Source organism: Tachysurus vachellii, chromosome 13 (genome assembly GCF_030014155.1).
Source record: "Tachysurus vachellii isolate PV-2020 chromosome 13, HZAU_Pvac_v1, whole genome shotgun sequence".
NCBI lineage: Eukaryota > Metazoa > Chordata > Actinopteri > Siluriformes > Bagridae > Tachysurus > Tachysurus vachellii.
The window spans coordinates 21,297,710-21,315,975 of NC_083472.1; the positions used below are offsets into that span (position 1 = coordinate 21,297,710).

The 18,266-nt window shown below is 37.2% G+C and overlaps 3 protein-coding genes across 3 annotated transcripts; 2 read left to right on the forward strand and 1 right to left on the reverse strand.

Annotated features, from left to right (window-relative positions):
* Positions 1 to 485: 485 nt before the first annotated feature.
* Positions 486 to 10,821, forward strand: cabp2b (calcium binding protein 2b). Its single transcript, XM_060885360.1, has 7 exons — positions 486 to 569; positions 2,661 to 2,897; positions 8,450 to 8,480; positions 8,580 to 8,711; positions 9,458 to 9,567; positions 9,828 to 9,975; positions 10,783 to 10,821. Exons 1-7 carry the CDS (start codon positions 486 to 488, stop codon positions 10,806 to 10,808), a joined length of 768 nt encoding a protein of 255 aa, XP_060741343.1. The 3' UTR covers positions 10,809 to 10,821.
* Positions 10,822 to 11,484: 663 nt separating this feature from the next.
* crybb1l1 (crystallin, beta B1, like 1) lies at positions 11,485 to 12,991 on the reverse strand. The gene is made up of 5 exons (XM_060885044.1): positions 12,899 to 12,991; positions 12,682 to 12,800; positions 12,465 to 12,597; positions 12,231 to 12,373; positions 11,485 to 11,656 (listed from the first exon to the last, which is right to left on the reverse strand). Exons 1-5 carry the CDS (start codon positions 12,989 to 12,991, stop codon positions 11,485 to 11,487), a joined length of 660 nt encoding a protein of 219 aa, XP_060741027.1.
* A 2,182-nt stretch (positions 12,992 to 15,173) lies between these two features.
* cryba1l1 (crystallin, beta A1, like 1) lies at positions 15,174 to 17,478 on the forward strand. The gene is made up of 6 exons (XM_060885043.1): positions 15,174 to 15,210; positions 15,867 to 15,949; positions 16,033 to 16,151; positions 16,303 to 16,444; positions 17,077 to 17,219; positions 17,331 to 17,478. Exons 2-6 carry the CDS (start codon positions 15,875 to 15,877, stop codon positions 17,476 to 17,478), a joined length of 627 nt encoding a protein of 208 aa, XP_060741026.1. The 5' UTR covers positions 15,174 to 15,210; positions 15,867 to 15,874.
* Positions 17,479 to 18,266: the final 788 nt, after the last annotated feature.

An 18,266-nucleotide genomic window follows, 5' to 3' on the forward strand; every position in this document is an offset into this window, starting at 1 on the left:
ACAGACACCGTATCCTTCAGCCCTAAAGCATAAAACACCCAAACTTGGCCATAGAGCAAGAGACGGAGAGAGAGACGGAGAGAGAGAGATAGATTGAGAGAGACAGAGACAGTGACAGAGAGAGACAGAGAGAGAGGGAGAAAGAGAGGGAGAAAGAGTTGGACAGAATGTTACCAGACTGAACAAAATCAGGGACTAGATTTAAATATAGAGCATCATAAAGAGATGAAAGGAAACAAAAATGTGGCAAAGGAAGACAGTGTAGGGAAAAAAGGGAAGTGCACACAAATTTTTACACACTAAAAGCCAACTGAAACTGTATTTATTTAATGTCTAACAAGTATATAAGAGGGTAAATAAAATAAAAATTAAAGGACAACAGATTTAGTGAAGGCACTTGAGATAGAGACAAGCAGGGAAGGGCAGGACAGGTGTTAGATTACAGAGAGAGAGTGAGAGAGAGAGAAAGAGAGAGAGGCGAGGCGATGTTCATGCTCATTCGAGACGGACAGGGAGGGGGAGGCAGTGGTAGCGGGATGAGTGCTGCATCAGAGAGGACGCCAAAACAGGTGTGTGGACATGTCTATGGGAAAAAACCTACAAAAATGCTTAAGGCTTTCTTCTGCTTTCTAGTGATATCTCAGATAAGTGTTTCTACTATTATATGCAAATTTGGGAGAAAGTTTTATGCTGTGAGTTTAATGCAGATTATGGCTAGACATGGTAACATGAATTAATTATAGTGTCTGATTCAACACATTGTATCGTGGTTAATAAGTTGTCGAGAATTTCAGTCACATTAGGTGCAATTATGCTGATATGTTTTCGAATTACCATCAAAACTTCAAAACATTTTTGTGATGATTAATGATTAATGAGTAAATGGCTATTTAATGCTTTATTCATGACATGAAATTGAATGTCTTCCTTCCTAACAAAAGCTTCCACATTGTTATTGTAGAAGTAAATGATGTAAATGTTTGGTCAAGCTTAATGATATAAGATGTCATTAGTAAAACAGAACTGCAACATATTCTCAATTAAAGTAAATACTGTGAAAATCTACTTTTCACCACAATTAGTCGATTTAATTATTTATTTGCATTTATCTGATTCATCTCCGTCGCAGAGACTTTTTTAAATTCAAATACGCAGTATTGCTTAAGCTTTCTGGCCCGCTTCGAATCAACAGTAAAGACAGCAAGCTGATATATCCAGGACTCATGTTCTATTAAAACCCGAGGCTCATGTATAGTCATTACCTAGAGCTCATTTGACCACACATGAGATCTTGCATTCTATTAACAATGGATAATTCGGAACCAATTCAAAGATCTCCCAATAGTCTACCAGCATGCATGGATTCAGGGGTTTCTTGTTTTACAAACATTAAGTACTCACACTGAACCAGTCCAGAAATCTTGACTTCAATTAACATTGGGTAATCAGGTTATTGCCAATTTGGAAATCATATGTTATACAACACCGAAAGTCTTATAATTTTATAATTTAAAACACCAACATTGGGTGTTTGAATCCAATGGAGTCCCATTTCTTCAACACTGGGTGGTCATACGAGCCAGTCTCGAGGACTCATGTTTCATAGATCTCAGATTCTATGAACACTTGCACTTTAGGTTGTCCCAAAGTCATATTGTTCTGATACAAGCACTACTTTTCTGGCTATTCAGTACTCATGATATTTTAGAGATTTTAAGTTATTTCAACACTGGATAGTCATGTTGCGCTCATTTAGCGAGCTCATGTTCTATCAACACTTCGTATTTGTGTTAATGGAGAGATCTCAAGTTCTGTTACCGTTGGGTACTCATGTTATTTTGCAGATCTCAGGTCTTGTCAACATTGAGTACTCGTGTTTTGCCAATCTGGATATCTCAGGTTCTTCTGACACTTGGTAGTCATATCAAGCTAATCAGGAAATCTAAAGTTCTATCAACATTGAGTACTCAAAGTTAAAAAAAGATATAAATTCTGTGGTTTTTGAGTAATACACATTTTATTCTGTATATTTCAACTTCTAAAAACACAGATCTGGGGATTCAGATCTAGATGAAGCAGAGCTCACCTTTTCTGACACTGGGTGCTCATGTTAATTTGGAGATCTCAAATTCTACCAACACTTGGTGGTCAGGTTGTGCTAATTTGGTGATCTCATGTTCTACCAACATGGGGTATTCATATTGAGCCGGACCAAAGATCTCAAGTTCTCCCTGTATGAAATACTATCAATCCCAAAGGCTCATGTTTTCCAAAACTGTCAGCTTGTGTTTCAGACAGCACTGGTATTTTACCACTAATGAGTGCCCATGTTGTGTCAGTACTGACAGCTACATTAACCAATCCTGGGGACTCGTATTTAGTCATTTCCAAGGTCATACGTTAACATATAATAAAAGGGTGTTTTCTAACAAAATAAAAATTTTGCATTAAATCAAATATGGGTGATTTTAATAAAGCTGATGTTCCAGCCATGCCAAGCAGTGTTACAACTGATCCATCCTGTGCAGAATGTCAATAGCCATTACTACAAGATTAACTGCTTTATAAAGGCCCAGAAATGCAAACATGGGCCATGTTTGTGCATACCTCATTCCTTGTCGATACTGCCTGATATTTTACAATCTTCCTGGTGCCAACAGGTCCAAGCTGCTATTAAGAAGACGGTGGAGAAACAGAAGAAGCAGCTTGAGAATGGTGAGGCCTTCGGGAACACATCTAAATCTAACTGTGGACGGAGACAGAGTCTGTCTACACAGTATGAAAGAACCGAAGATGGAGATGAAGAGGAGGATGTAGAGGCAGTAGCTGAGACAATGGAACAGCACGAGAAAGAGGAAACTGACCTAACTCCCATTGTGGATTCCATGTTTGGCCAAGTAAGAATGCATAATGTATATATATGTATATAGAAAATATGCTTTTGTGTAAAAGAAAAGAAAACAACAAAAGTAAAAACAATGGCCAATTATGGCATGTATGACATTTTTATTAATTACTAAGTAAAATAATGTACATTTACAGTACATTTAACTAGTACAAATAAAGTAGTACATAGAATTTACAGTACTTTATTATTTTAGTTCCCCAGATTAGTTCCCCAGATTGATAAGAGATACATTTTTGTATTTTTGTATTTTACCTCAGTTTTTCTGAGTCACTATAAGTGAGATATATTTAGCAAAGATACAGAACATAATGCAAGATGCAAGATTCTGCTTGGAAAGTTTCACAACAAAAAGTTCCAAGCTTTGATCCCTGTGAGTCACTACTGATAAATATATCTTTTCAGATCTCTTCAGTGATATTTCCTCTCTTTACATGCATGTGTTACCCTACCCTATGTGTAACATATCAGCAGCTGTGGCTACGTAGAAAAAGGCAGGACGTCCTCGTTTGTCTTGAATAATATATTTATACCTGTTAAATCGTTCAATTTCAATCAATCATTGTGTCAGTTAGAAAATATCTTCTTAATCAATTATTGCCACTGTTTTCATTTAGCTACTGGGATTTTAGCATATATATATATATATATATATATATATATATATATATATATATATATATATATATATATTTAATACATTTCCTTTTAAATGATATTTCACCAGAGAATCAAGGTCAAAAGTTACAATTTCCAGCTATGAACTTTATTAGGAACCCCTGTACACTTACTCGTTCATGCGTGTACTCAATGAAGGACCTCTTATGTCAGCAGCTCAGTGTATATAATCATGTGGATACAGGTCAAGAACGTCAGTTAATGTTCACAGCAAACATCGGAATGGAGAACCAATTTGATCTCAGTGACGTTGACTGTGTCAGTAGTGATGGTTCTAGACAGATTTTGAGTTGGAGTATTTCAGACACTGCTGATTTCCTGGCATACACCAGTATACATCAGAGTAAAAAGAATGAAGTTCATTACAATGATGTGAAAAAATTTAAATAAATCTTCAAGAATCTCTTTATTAATCGTAGTGAGCAGAAAAGCATCTCAGAACACGCAACACTTTCAGTACAACAGGAGGCTAAATGGATGCACCAGCAGTTCTTAAATATGTTATTAATGTTATTAAATATCATATACTTCAACAATGTCCTGTTGCACAGACACACATATTTTCTTCTAATTAGTCTCTTCTACTTTAGCCTTTAGCTGACTCGCTGAATACTTCCTCACAAAGCATATCCTGTTCCTGCCAAATGAGTAGGTGATTGACTGGCATAAGATAAAAGATAACACACAAGCCCTGTTTTGCTAAGCTTCACTCTCGAGTCAGTGACCTCTGTTTTATAGTATTGCGTTCCTGTGCTAAGGATAATCTTGCTGTAATCACTTGGTACTGACATCTTATAGCCAGAGAAAAGGGAACAGGAAAGACACCTAATCTGAAATGCTCACCTTCCTGGGAAAGACTATAGCCTCATGATTATTTAATTGTCTTTAGCAAGCTACATGTATTTGTATAAGTATATGTATGATCTGGTCAAGTAAGCCAGACCTCAGAAAAATGTACTCCTTGGAATGAAAGTTAGAAGGTAATATTTTCAGAAAAAACAAAGTGTTCATTACTGTAGGACAGTTTCAGAGGTGTCTACAATCAATACCAGGGGAGCACTGAAGCTGTTGGGGACTTACTAACACGCTTTATAATGGTCCTTTACTTTGTCACCTGCCTGTATAGGTGATTTATTGGTAAGATAACTTATCAGGTAAGATTTATGGATTTTAAAAGATACCCTGTTGCTCAGTTTCCCCAATAAATACCTAAAGCAGATAACGTAAACACTGAACCTTAGCAAACCAATTTCTCTCTGGTAGCACAATTCATATTGAATTCATTTATAAAATGCAACTTTTCACAAATGTGTTGGAGGAAACTCGATCACAGCATGGCCACTTTCATGTCTATCTCATCCTAATACCTTTCCTGTAAGAATATAACATGCCATTTTAAATATTTATGATGAACAACTTAAGCTTCTGTTTTAACTCAATTCAAAGTAAACAGGATTTTTGTTTATTTCTTCAAACAGAGAAAGATTGAAGTACTTGTCTTACTTGGTTTTACTGCAATAACAGTGGCATTTGTAATTACATTCCGAAATTTTTCAATGTATGTACTAATTAAACCCACAATACTTAATTAGTTTGGTTTGGTTTGCAAACCCTGTGGGACGAATACTGATTGTAATGTGGAACATAAAATCAAGCCGAATCCTAAAAGGTACAGTATATATGCTTCTGCTGCCACCTAATGTCTAATGGTACTCAGAAGCACTGAACAGCTACACACACACACACACACACACACACACACACACACACCCAGTGTGCTATGTGATGCAACACATAATTGCCCTGAAATGCAAGCTGACTTTTCAAGCTCATCGTAAGAAGGACCTCATTTGATAAGACCCTTAGACCCTTACACACACACACACACACACAAACTATCTATCTATCTATCTATCTATCTATCTATCTATCTATCTATCTATCTATCTATCTATCTATCTATCTATCTATCTATATACTGTATATACTGACGACTGTTAGTGAGCTCCAAAACGCATGCCTCTTACAGCAATAGAGAGACAAAGAAAGAGATATGGTATTACCAGGGACAGTGTAAGTATTTTTGTGTACATGTATGTGAGTATGCAAGCGGATTAATGTGGATTATAGTTCGGACTGACTTGTAAAATCTGGTAACAAAAGCAAAATTTCAGTAAAATATAAGCCAAAGAGCAGCAGATGATGCCCCATACCCGCTGCATAGTGATTAGATTAGGATTATAGAATGCACATATAAACACACAAACAGTAAAACACCACACAAACATGTAAAGTCAGATCTACCAGTCTTTAAAAACCCTGATTTGCCCAATTTTTTAACATTTTTTCTTCCCTTTCTTTACTTTCTTCTCTGTCCATCTGTACATCTTTAATCTGAAATGTGGGATTAAAAAGGGTCATTTTCTTGTCTAATACTCACCCTGCCCACCCCCTTATTCTCTCATCCAGCTTGTAAAAGTCATTTGCCTGGGGCAGCAATCTGTTGTAAGAGGGCAGGCGTGAATGAGCGGGTGCAACAAGAGTCACAGAAAGGACGTAAAAGGATGGTAAAGGTTGCTAAGAAGTGCAAAATGCAGGTTGTATTAAGGCTGTTGATGTGTGCTTGACACTAATTGGAGAGTTTTTAAAAGGTGAGTGAAAATAACATAGAGACCATCTTGCGTCATTATCTTAGTTGGACTTAGTGGGGAACAGGATAGTCTGAGATAATATAAGATGAGACTGATTAATTAAAGTAAATTGGTAGAACAAGGACTTTTGGTAGCGTGCAGAATATGAATAGTCTAAAATTCTGTTACGTCATTACATAGAAAGAAAGGAAAAAGAAGGAAATAAAGAAAGGATTAAAAGAAAAAGGGTCTAAAGCAAGAAAAAATAGCAGGTCTTTGAGGACTAATGGGAAACTGCACCAATCCAGTGAAACACAAAATACAAAAGGTAAGGTACATGTTTTAAAGTTTTAATGCTATTGTGTGTTATAAGATGTGTCAATAACAATGTAAATCAAGAACATAACACTGTAACGAGTGTCACCTTGCGATTATATTATATGTTATAATGCCATGTTGAAAAGAAAAAGATAACCGTCCTGTCCATTTGTAATTATTGTGATTTTAACACACTTCCTACTGTATGTTCAAAGACAAATCAGGAACAGGTCCTAATTATTTTGTATGTCTTAACTGATACTGTATCTGGCTCCACCATAAGAGTGTGCCTGAGAGTAATGGATTGATCAATGGGTCGGGGTCAACTGGACCCCGCCCACCTGACGTATCCGATGGAGAGAAGGAGGTAATCTCTGAGTTTAAACAGCCTCTGAATGCGCTGGTCCAAAACTGCACAATGCTGCACAACATCATCGGACCCGCATGCATCTTCCTCAGGCAGGGCTTCTCTAAGGCTCAGCTCGTATGTATTGCAGAAATCTGATCTTATCATCAGTATATTAACCAAAACCCACTTCTACCATTTGCATCATCATGTGGACACACCATCATGGAAATTCCTTTCATGCCCTCAATTATCACTTTCATTCAATACATGCTTAATGCTGTTGCCTGACACTTTGGCTAATGAGCTTGTTTATTTTGATAAGAATGATCTAGCCTAATGCTGCCCTAAAGTTCAAAGGTGTGAATCTACTGTATAGTGTTACAGGTCAATAATATTCATCACTATCATCTCTGAAAGCCATTTTTTCTTGAAAGATTTTTGAAAGCCTTTTTTTCTGGCAGCCTCTATAGGAATAACACTAAAGAAAAATAAGTGTCTCTGTTCACCACGGATATGCATCCAATCAGAACAAAGCAATTGATATATATATCAATAATGTTGGGGTCATGGCATTGGAAAGGAAAAAAAACTTGAAATAAACCACTAATTTCTGCCAAAATTATTGACTACATCTAGCGACTATATCTTCTGTCTTATCATCTTTTTTTCATCTGATGAACACTTTAACCAAACATGTCACTGCTGATTAATGTTGATTTGACATGGAATGACTCCCTTGTTAGTTCTTATTAGTCTGTAATATCAGTGATATTCTCAAAGTACTCTTTATTACATTATAAAATACAGGATTTACAGCATAGCGTGATCCTGCAATGGAAAGCATTATATTATACCATGGCAACTATAGTTTATACAATATTTGATGACATTTGAAATGAAACTTGAAATGTAAAATCACAGCCAACGGAGTAACAAAAGGGTTTATATAAAATGGCAGATTGACCAAAACAAATGAGACTGGAGAGGATTAGCTACAGAAGGTGGGTTGGGGTCCATCCAGAATAATCCACTGAGAGTAGTATTAGTATTACCAGTAACACTGTAAATGGAATAAAGCATAATTTCTGGGATTTGCATTACGAGCACTAAAGTGAACAACCTCATCCATTATCATGACAGTGTAGACAATGTGTGTGTGTGTGTGTGTGTGTGTGTGTGTGTGTGTGTGTGTGTGTGTGTTGTGGGGTCTTCCTCAAGCTAAACCTGTCAAATCTCTTTATCTGACGCTGTTGCCATGCAACACTTAATCTAGTCCTTGTGGTGAATCACATCCTAATGGTGTGTACTAATGTTGTGTGTGTGTGTGTGTGTGTGTGTGTGTGTATGTGTGTGTTTGTGTGTGTCTGTGTGTAAAGTAAGGATTCTCACTTTTTTCACATGCTCATTTTTACTCCTCATCCATTTTTGCTCACTCACCTCTTGTATACTTTGGACATTTACTACTAGTGGGATTCTTAACATGATGAGAATCATCTGAGAAGGAGAGAGAATGAAAATCTTAGTAAATGTGTCTAATTTTTTTTATCTCACGCTGCTGACATGCAACAGGACAGGGATCTCCGTCCGGAGGAGATAGAAGGTATGCTTACAGAAACCATTTGCAAGTCTTCATGTTGGTAGAGAGCAAAGCTCATCAAATGAAGTGTGTGTGTACGTGTGTGTGTATGTGTGTGTGTAGAGCTGCGGGAGGCTTTTAAAGAGTTTGATAGGAACAAAGGATACATCAGCTGTAGGGACCTGGGTGAGTGCATGAGGACTATGGGATACATGCCGACAGAGATGGAGCTCATCGAGCTGAGTCAGAATATCAGTGAGTGACGTCTCTAAACATTATTTTTTATATAATAATGTTATTTGACATACTATTATGTAATACATGATGAGGCTATATTACATTCATATACTATATATACCACAGTGTACTTATAATACGTATAATTGTTATCTCATTCATATACATATATATTTATTAGATAATACATGTACAGTATAATGATGTTAGTTACTATACCATTTGTGGATTTGGAGGTTGTGGTGCCCCATTTGACCGGAAAAACACAACAAAAATGGATATAAGGGGTGTAGGTGCCCTCCAGGGTGCCCTTTTGGAATATGGAATATGAAAAATGTCTCTCCTGGGTGCCACTATGTGATTTAAAATGTGACGAAGTGCCCTCCAGGGTAATGATTACACCACATTTAATTTAATGATTTAATGATTACACCACATTTAATGTGGTGTAATCATTACCCTGGGGAATAAGTGGTGTGGTGCCCTATAGGCTCCCAAACAAGAACATGACATGAAGTGAACTATAGGTTCAGAAAGAGAATATGTAATCTAGGATCCATTTACAGTAGATTAGTATCTATATATATTTTTAAATGCATTATGTACTGTATAACAATATTATGTAATATGCATATCCTTATACTGTATACTATTTACTATATGAGGTATTCATTGTTCAGTTATTAATTATATTAGTCTGTGTGTGTGTGTGTGTGTGTGTGTGTGTGTGTGTGTGTGTGTGTGTGTGTGTGTGTGTTCTGCAGCTGGGGGGAAGATCGATTTTGAGGAATTTGTGGAACTGATGGGCCCTAAAATGCTTGCAGAAACAGCAGACATGATTGGAATCAAAGAATTAAAAAATGCCTTCAGAGAGGTTCATGTACACACATCATACTCTTAACACACTGTGCATGAACAGAAGTTTCTGATACCTTTCCATGCTCATGAGCTGAACAGACCTAGATAAGTTTAGTGTAATAGTGCAGCAGACTCCAAATGATGAATGATAATGAATTACCTTAAGAAATATGCTAGTATATTTCAAACTAATCTTAATTCTCTGTGTCTTCTCTGTTGCTCTGAGATGAGATTACATACAGTATCAATACTTACTGGTGATATTTTGCTACACAGTTTGACTCGAACGGAGATGGGCAGATCAGCATTAGTGAACTAAGAGAGGCAATGAAGAAACTGATGGGTGAGCAGCTGAACCCTAGAGACATTGATGACATCATCCGTGATGTGGACCTCAATGGAGACGGACAAGTGGACTTTGAAGGTCAGTAAAAAAAAAACTAAGAAAATAAAAAGGACAGAATATCATCTTTAAAGTGAGACATACTGTACTGTATAATAAGAAGGAAAGAGTTGCATTGCTACAACAGTTCAAACTGCAGAAGAAATCTGCACGAAAATCACAAAAAAAGCATACGTAAGTGAAATGTAGTAGGTACATTAAACATAGAAGTTATTGAATAAATGCAGAACAAAACTAATGCACGGCTTATAAATGCATTACTGGAGACTCACTGTTTAATTTCCTGTAATATTTTGTATAGTTTATTTTCTACATTAACACATAGTTTACTTTTAATGTGCATTATTTCCTATTTTTCATGCTTTTCATTTTAGTAATTGTCCACAGACTTTAGCATCCACAATTTTCCTATTTTTCTGCTTTGTGTGTTTTACTATGTGTTATTTTCTAAAATCAATAATTTAACATGCATAATTTCCCTTGCTTCAGTGTGTATGATTTCCTGTTTCTGTAATACACTGAGGCTTGGTGGTTTGGTAAAAGAGTGTGCATGATGTCCTATTTACCACAAATTTAATGTGCATCTCCATAATTTAATCTAATTTAATCTAATCTCCATAAACAATTTTCTGTTGTCTTTTCTAAAACTTAATATGAGTTATTTTCTATTTCCCAGGCTTTAATTTTCATCATTTCCTATTTGCTTTATCACTGGATCAAGCATCCATGCAAAAGAAAAAGCATTATGCTTTTAAAATCACCTTAAATGTCAAGTAATGTCTCTGGCACTAGCTGTTTAACTCAGATTTACCTGTTTTTTCCCTTTAGAGTTTGTGAGGATGATGTCACGCTGATGGTTCATCGGAGGATCTACCATAAATAATTTGTTATATAGAGCTGGAGTAACATAGCTACGACATTTTTTTTATTCAATTAAATACTAATCAGATTTATTTTTTCAGTTTATCTGTATGATAAAGGAAATATTTAATAAAAGCATTTTACTGTGGTTTACTAATCAATGTAGTTATTTGGATGGATTACGTCAATATAATACGTGATATATGTGATATAGGTATAAGAAATTCACAAAATGTAAAAATCAGTATCAACCATTTAATATTTATTGAAAAGGTGACCAGGATTCTGTACATTTGATAATGGGAGATGCCTAAAGATCTCGTCTTCTCTCCCTTTTGCTTTCCTGAAAGGGTGGGGAAGGGAAGAGGTAATTAAAGAGGTAAAATTAAAATGTGGAAGGAAAAACAAAAGTCATGGCGCATGAGCGAAAGAGAGGAGTGGAACTGAGTGGAGGTGGAAAGGTGTACATGTTACTCAGGAAGCTCAGGAGCTTCAACTGCTCCACTAGGATGCAAAAAGAGAGTCTCTAGGTCCTAAACACCGCCTAGGTACACCAAGAATATTTTCAAGGGTGGGGTCACAGTGTCCTCAGACATCTCTCCTCCTCTCCTTCCTCCGGCGGCCCTCTGCTTCTCCTCCGCTTCGTCTCTTCCGCTGTTGGCCTGGCCCTCACTTGGTGGCCATGGTGTAGCATCCATGTGGGTGCCACTGCATGTCACGGATGCGCCTAATGGACTGCATCTGAGGACAGCGAGCTCCATACTCGTTAAAGTGTCTATAGTCTCCCTTCTCCAGCAGGTACTGGCTGCCACGGTAGCCAGGGTATTGGTAGCCAACCCAGCTGAAAGACAATGCGTTTACTAAAGTTAACATACATAAAGGTAAAGACATGTTATGTAATTATCTTCCACACAGGGATTCAATCTTTATACATTAATGTTATAGTTAATATGGCTTAAAACCTATTTATCAAATACTTTTATCATGTGTCATTTCTATACCAAATATGCACATTAAAGTTGCAGTTAGTGATTTTGGCACATTTTTTTAAACTCGAAAGCCAAACAAACACCATATTATGTTAGTGTTACCTTAAGGATTTATTCCAAATTCATGTCAGAAAAGTACACCGACAAAGATAGAACACCTGAATACTAAAGCAACATTGTGAAAGCAAATGATTGACAGGCAACTAGAGACACCCCTTTTTTGTCCTGATTGGTTGGATGTTGGTGTTCTACATTATTTGTTATTTTGCACACTTTACAAAGTGCCACAGAGTTTCTCCTCTAAGCAGATAGTGTATTTTGTATGCTAGTATTTTTAATATGATAGTGATAGTGTAACTTAATCCAGATATAACAATAATCACTGACCCTATTTTAATGTTTGTGTATGGATAGCAGAACACTTACGTTCCACAGCCGACGAAGATGCTTCCTACTCTGTCGGTGAAGCCGTAGGAGTAGAGACTGGGCACATCATCGTCCATGATCTCCATCTTACGGCCCTTGTAGTCACCCACCTCATACAGACAGATCTTGTGCTTCTCAGGGTCCTGAGATTGAACAAACTGATTAATAAGTAAAACTATACAGGGTAGAAATGTGGTTGTGTGTGTGTGTATATGTATGTGTGTGTGTCCACACCATTCTGACAGGTCTAAAAGACAGCAGGTAGTCATTTTTCTGGCAGTTGCTCCAGGAGTCCCAGCGAGGGTAGTCGCCCTTCTCCAGAATGTACATCTCTCCGCAGAAGCTCATCTGCTCCCAACCTACAAAACTGTAAACACAACTTATGTGAGGAAAACGCACACAAATTCTGTGTATAGCTCACAGGCAGACTGTTTGTTGGAAACAAACTTACGGGCCACACTCCACTCGCAGCGAGCGGACCCTGTCCATGCCCATCGCACACACATTCATGCACTCAGCGTTGATCTCAATCATGCGGCCCTGGAAGTTCTCCTGGTCAAATACGTACATCTAATACATATTGAGAGAGTGTATTAGGTTAGGGTAGGTTATACCGAATGCACTTTTTGAAAAACTATGTGCATGTGTGTGTGTGTGATTTTTTTTACCTTATAGGCCATCATGCCCATTTCAGACTTCTTGGTCTGACTGGCCTTGCCGTCAGTCTGAGAGGTGGTATTTTTATCGGTGTTGGAAGACATGATGCCTAGAGAGAGAGAGAAAGAGAGAGAGAGAGAAAGGCATTGCTATCTGCTATCTGATATTTAGCAGTATATACATCATGCAGCAAATTCATCAAGAACAGATAAAAGGATGCCAAAGCTGTCATTATACCAATCTATTTAAATAAAGAGTAATGAAGCCTGGACTAAAATCAAATAATCACAGAAAAAAACAAACTGAAAGTCCTAAAATAAAACAGTTACTTCATTAGTCCTCAATTTCTATTCAGTTGCTAGACTATGTTTCACTGAATATTGAATTGGAATATTTGTGTTTGCATCTGTGCTCTTTCTCACCTGTGTGTTCAGGATGTGTGTGGCGGTGCCTGAGCTCACTCTGAGAGTGTGTTTATGTCACACCAGGGCTACAGCTCTTATACCCTGGCGTGGAGTACGTCAGGATTATCAGTAAACAATGAAAGTCGCTGAGTCCACTGAAAAGAAACATAGACACAGAAAAGAAACCCCTCATCATCATCATCATCACGAGAGAGAGAGAGAGAGAGAGAGAGAGAGAGAGAGAGAGAGAGATGTACAGAAAGTAAAAGACAACCTCTAAAAATTCTACAACCATCACTGATGTATGATCTATGTATAATGTACTCTGTATTAACATAGCCAGATTAGATTATCTCCATATTTGTAATTAGTGAAATATTTCTTTTATTTGGAGTTAGTCTGGCCACTTTAGATTAAATAGACCCTCATTATGATCGGTTCAAGAAGTTTTCATACGATCAGGAATTAACTACTAGCCTGTTTTATGACATGCACACAGACACTTGATTTTTATTGTAACAGAGTTTACAAATTGACTAGATTGGTAGACAGACAAAATGAATAAAGAGTCATGATGTTTGATATTTTTAACAAACACCTATAAGTTCACAAAGAAAATGTAAACAGGAAAATTAGGTTTTGTTTTCTAAACTATAAATGGATCTGAAAAAGTACAAGTATTTATTTGGTATATAGATACAGTGCAAACTCCCTAAAATCATATTAAGAAGTACTTTCCACCTCTGGTACACTGATCTAGTAAGATCTATTAATCTGTTAGATATGATAAGCATGCTGATTATGTAAGTATGGATACATAAAATATACAGAAAATTCATCATAGAATTACACTCTCAGAAAAATAACATTAAACTGTGTCTTTACTAATAGCATAGTACCCTCATGGGTGTACTTTTTTGTATGTTTAGTGTATACCTTTCACATGGACGCATGATTTATTACAGTACATACAGTATATACAGTAAATCAGCTACGGTTTTAGAGTAAAGCTTTAAAAATACACTATTTGAAAATGTCTAGAAAAAATATAAATACTCAAGGTATACTGTAAAAGGAATGCCCTTGAGAATACCAGCACTGAGGCAAGAGACAGAGTGAGCCATGAGCAATGAAAAGGGGTTTATAAAGTTTTTTTCAATATGTTTATTAAATAAATAAGGCTGCTTAGCCTCTTACAATGGTTCTAATTTAGACAGAGATTCTGAAAAAAACTCTGTGAACCAAAAGAACCTCTATGAGTTCATCAAGAAGGATGACCGGACCACCCATCAGCCTAATGGTTCTAGATGTAACTTTTTCTAGGAGTGTACTGTATCTTCAAACTTTCTGTTTTTTTTTTTTTTTTTACTTTGAGTTTTTGTATTGATTAATGCCTGCATTCTAGCATAATTACTTCAGCTAAAGCTTGAACACAGTTAGGGTTACTTTTCACCGATGCACAATGTAAAACCACCAAAACACACATGCACACACACACACTCACACGCACACACACTAGACGGTACTCTGAACTGTGCATTTTAATCCCAGTTACATTGGAGAGCTTTGTGTTGCGCGCAGGAGTGCTGACCCGAGAGAACGTGCCTGTGAACGTCCTTTTGTGCACCAGCTTTTTTCTTTTTTTACACGCCCTCTCTTCTATTCACCTCACTCATAATGCTATGTAAAATGGCTCCTGCCCAATATGCAATCACACACAAACTTCTATAGTAAATGTGCTGAGCTGTTGGCAACGGTGCAGCTCTGTGAGCGCGCCACGGGACCGCGCACGCACACACGACACTGAGCAGAGGTCCTGCGCGTGCTCCTGGAGGTCTGTATAAAACCTGTGCGCCAGGCGCTCTGAAAACTCCACGCGAGTCAGGCGTTCAGGCGTGAGGTGTGACTGAAAAACAACGGTAAGAGTGCCAAATAATTTCACACACATATATCAATCTTTATACACAACGTACCAAATTAACTGGACAGTTCGAAACAAAACAACGGCTTTGTCACGTGATCAAATTTATTGCTCACTTAATAAACCACTGGAATTAATTTTTAGCATCTGAAATGTATTAGGCTACTTTACAGATTCTCTGTCATTTTTACACTTTTGTAGCTTGTTCAGTAATAAAATCAGTTTTTTAATATTAATATTTAATATTTAATAGAAAAACTCAATTCTCAAAAGACTCTTCATTGCCGCTGGGGGGATACTGTTATATTTTGTAGTTATTTTGTAGCTATGTAAGCTTTAGATATAAGTTATAAATATATAGAGTTATAGATATATTGTGCCTTTAAAAATGATTAAGGAAATCTAAATGAATTGTAATGCCTTAAAACTTCATGCACTTTTCAAGGTAAAAGATACACACTTACAAGTAAAAAGGTGTCTGCTTGAGGGTGTCATGGCTAAAAATCTTTTTTTCTGGGTATAATTTGTCTTTATTTTTATAAATAGAGGTTGTTATTTATATAAATTACAGTAATATTAGTACTGATAGAATGAATACAGAAAAACATAACCTTAATTCCATAACCACTGATTCCTTCTCTACTTTAACCTCAGGAATAAAGATGTACAGATTCAGCCGATCCACCATGATGCATCCCATGATGCACTCTGGCATGGGCATGGCTCCATTTTTTAAGGTATTAGAGACATCAGTCATATACGGTTATGGATCCACACAGGTTTACACATCTGACCTTTGTCTGATCTGGTGGTCCTGCAGGTGACCGTGTTTGAGCAGGAGCACTTCCAGGGCAAGTGTCAGGAGTTCACTTCAGAATGCTGCAACATCCAGCAGTGTGGTTTCGACAACATCCGCTCCATCCGCGTGGAGATTGGCGCGTAAGTGTGTGTTGCTATATTAGACATATGTCACACAGCAGTCAACATGTACTCAGCCTGTTTTAAAGCACGAGTGACAGCATTATTGTCTTTTAATGTGAAGTTTTGTATTCAAGCACTAACATACTGCCACTTGCTTTGCTTTCCTCAGCTGGGTTGGTTATGAACATCATGATTTCCAGGGACAGCAGTTTGTCCTAGAAAGAGGCGAGTACCCTCACTGGGATTCCTACTGTGGAAACCTGGGATACCATGTTGAGAGATTTATGTCTTTCAGGCCCATCTACTGTGCTGTGAGTATTCTCTCTTCATATACTACATGCATTTAGGTCCAAAAGTCTGGACTTGAATACTAAGAACTTTTTATATAATTTTTTATAAAATATAAATACAGTATAGTAATACATTAAGGCAAGAATAGCAAAAGGTGATCAGTTTAGTCTAATTTTCTGTCTGTTCTGCTCTGAACTTTACTTCAGTCACATAGACAGAATCTTAGCTAACATCATAATTCTTTTTCATACAAATGAATTGTGTATTTATTTCTAAATCATATGATAAAACACATATGTTATACCTAACATAACATAAAACGGGTCCTCAGTTTTAGTCCATAATGTATTTGAGACAAGTTACTGCTACTGTATATACGTATGGTAAGCCACAGTTTAAACTAATTACTATCAAAAAATAGTATAATAAAATAAACTAAATGCAGCCAAATTAAAAACCATTTGGTCTTATATTAACAGAACGTTTACTAGTTTTATTTCATGTGTAGATAGGAAAAGGAACAACTTTAAAAAATAACCAGCATGTGAGCACCTGAAATTTGTAACCCATTTAATTAGCAACCAAGCAACTATAATAACTGTTTTAGTGTTCCATGTCAGGTACACAGTTTTGATAAAGTGTGTCCCCTCAGGCTCACCAGAGCAGCCGCATGATGATCTATGAGAGAGAAAATTTCCTGGGTCGTTGTACGGAGCTGTGTGATGACTACCCCTCTCTGCAGGCTATGGGGTGGTGCGGCATGGAAGTGGGCTCCATGCACGTGCAGTGTGGCGCGTGAGTTCCAGCCCCAAAAGCACACGCATACGCACTCACTTAATTTTTACCGTGTGTTTTTAATAGAGCCATGAAGCTGACAACTCTCTCTCTTTATTTGTTTGTGTTTAGTTTTGTATGTTATGAGTTCCCAGGCTACAGGGGCAGGCAGTACATCATGGAGTGTGAGAGGCACAGCGGAGAATACCAGCACTGGAAGAATTGGGGCTCCCACAGTCAGACTCCTCAGATCCAGTCCATCCGTAGGATCCAGCATTAACAGGGCAGGGTGTAATCCCCAAACACACACACCACTGACCACCCGGCTGACCAGCACACACAACATACACACTCTTTGTTAACAGCAGTAACACACAACTGTACCACACACACCATTCAGTCAGCCTGTCCTACTGTTTCTTGTCAGGTGCTAAACAAAGCCTCCTGTGGTGCTCGAACTCTGCTCGACACATACTAGAAGTTAGCAAGGCCACAGCCCTGTGAGGTGATTGGTCAAGAGCAGCTCAGGTGTGACATGTATCAGGAGCATAAAACATCGTGAACCAATAAATGCATGATAAATACATGTTCACTTCAAGATTATTGTGTGTGTGTGTGATTGTGCATGGGATTAACACATGGAAGATGGAAACAACATAAACATTTTGGCAACTGTTTTCATCTGATCACAGCTGATCGTTACCTGCTTACTTAAAAGATCATGTAAATTCCACGACGTTATCTTTTATCAAATTAAAGAAAATTGACTTAACCTCCTTTCCTCTCATAAGTACCGACGAAACAAACGACAAGTTGCCAACTGAGTTTTCCTGATATTAGGTTACTTAATTGAATTATGAACAGAATCAGATTCACCCCAAAACACACACATTCTGCATATATGGCCGTGGCTTAAATCATTGGGCATGGCTCTATGGATTAATAGTGCCATTTCATCTCTCAACCCTCTACAGAACCTCTACACAAACACAGTAAAATTACAAATAATTGGTTTAATCTTAAACACAACAATATCTTACAAACAACAAATAAATTGCTGAACACAGA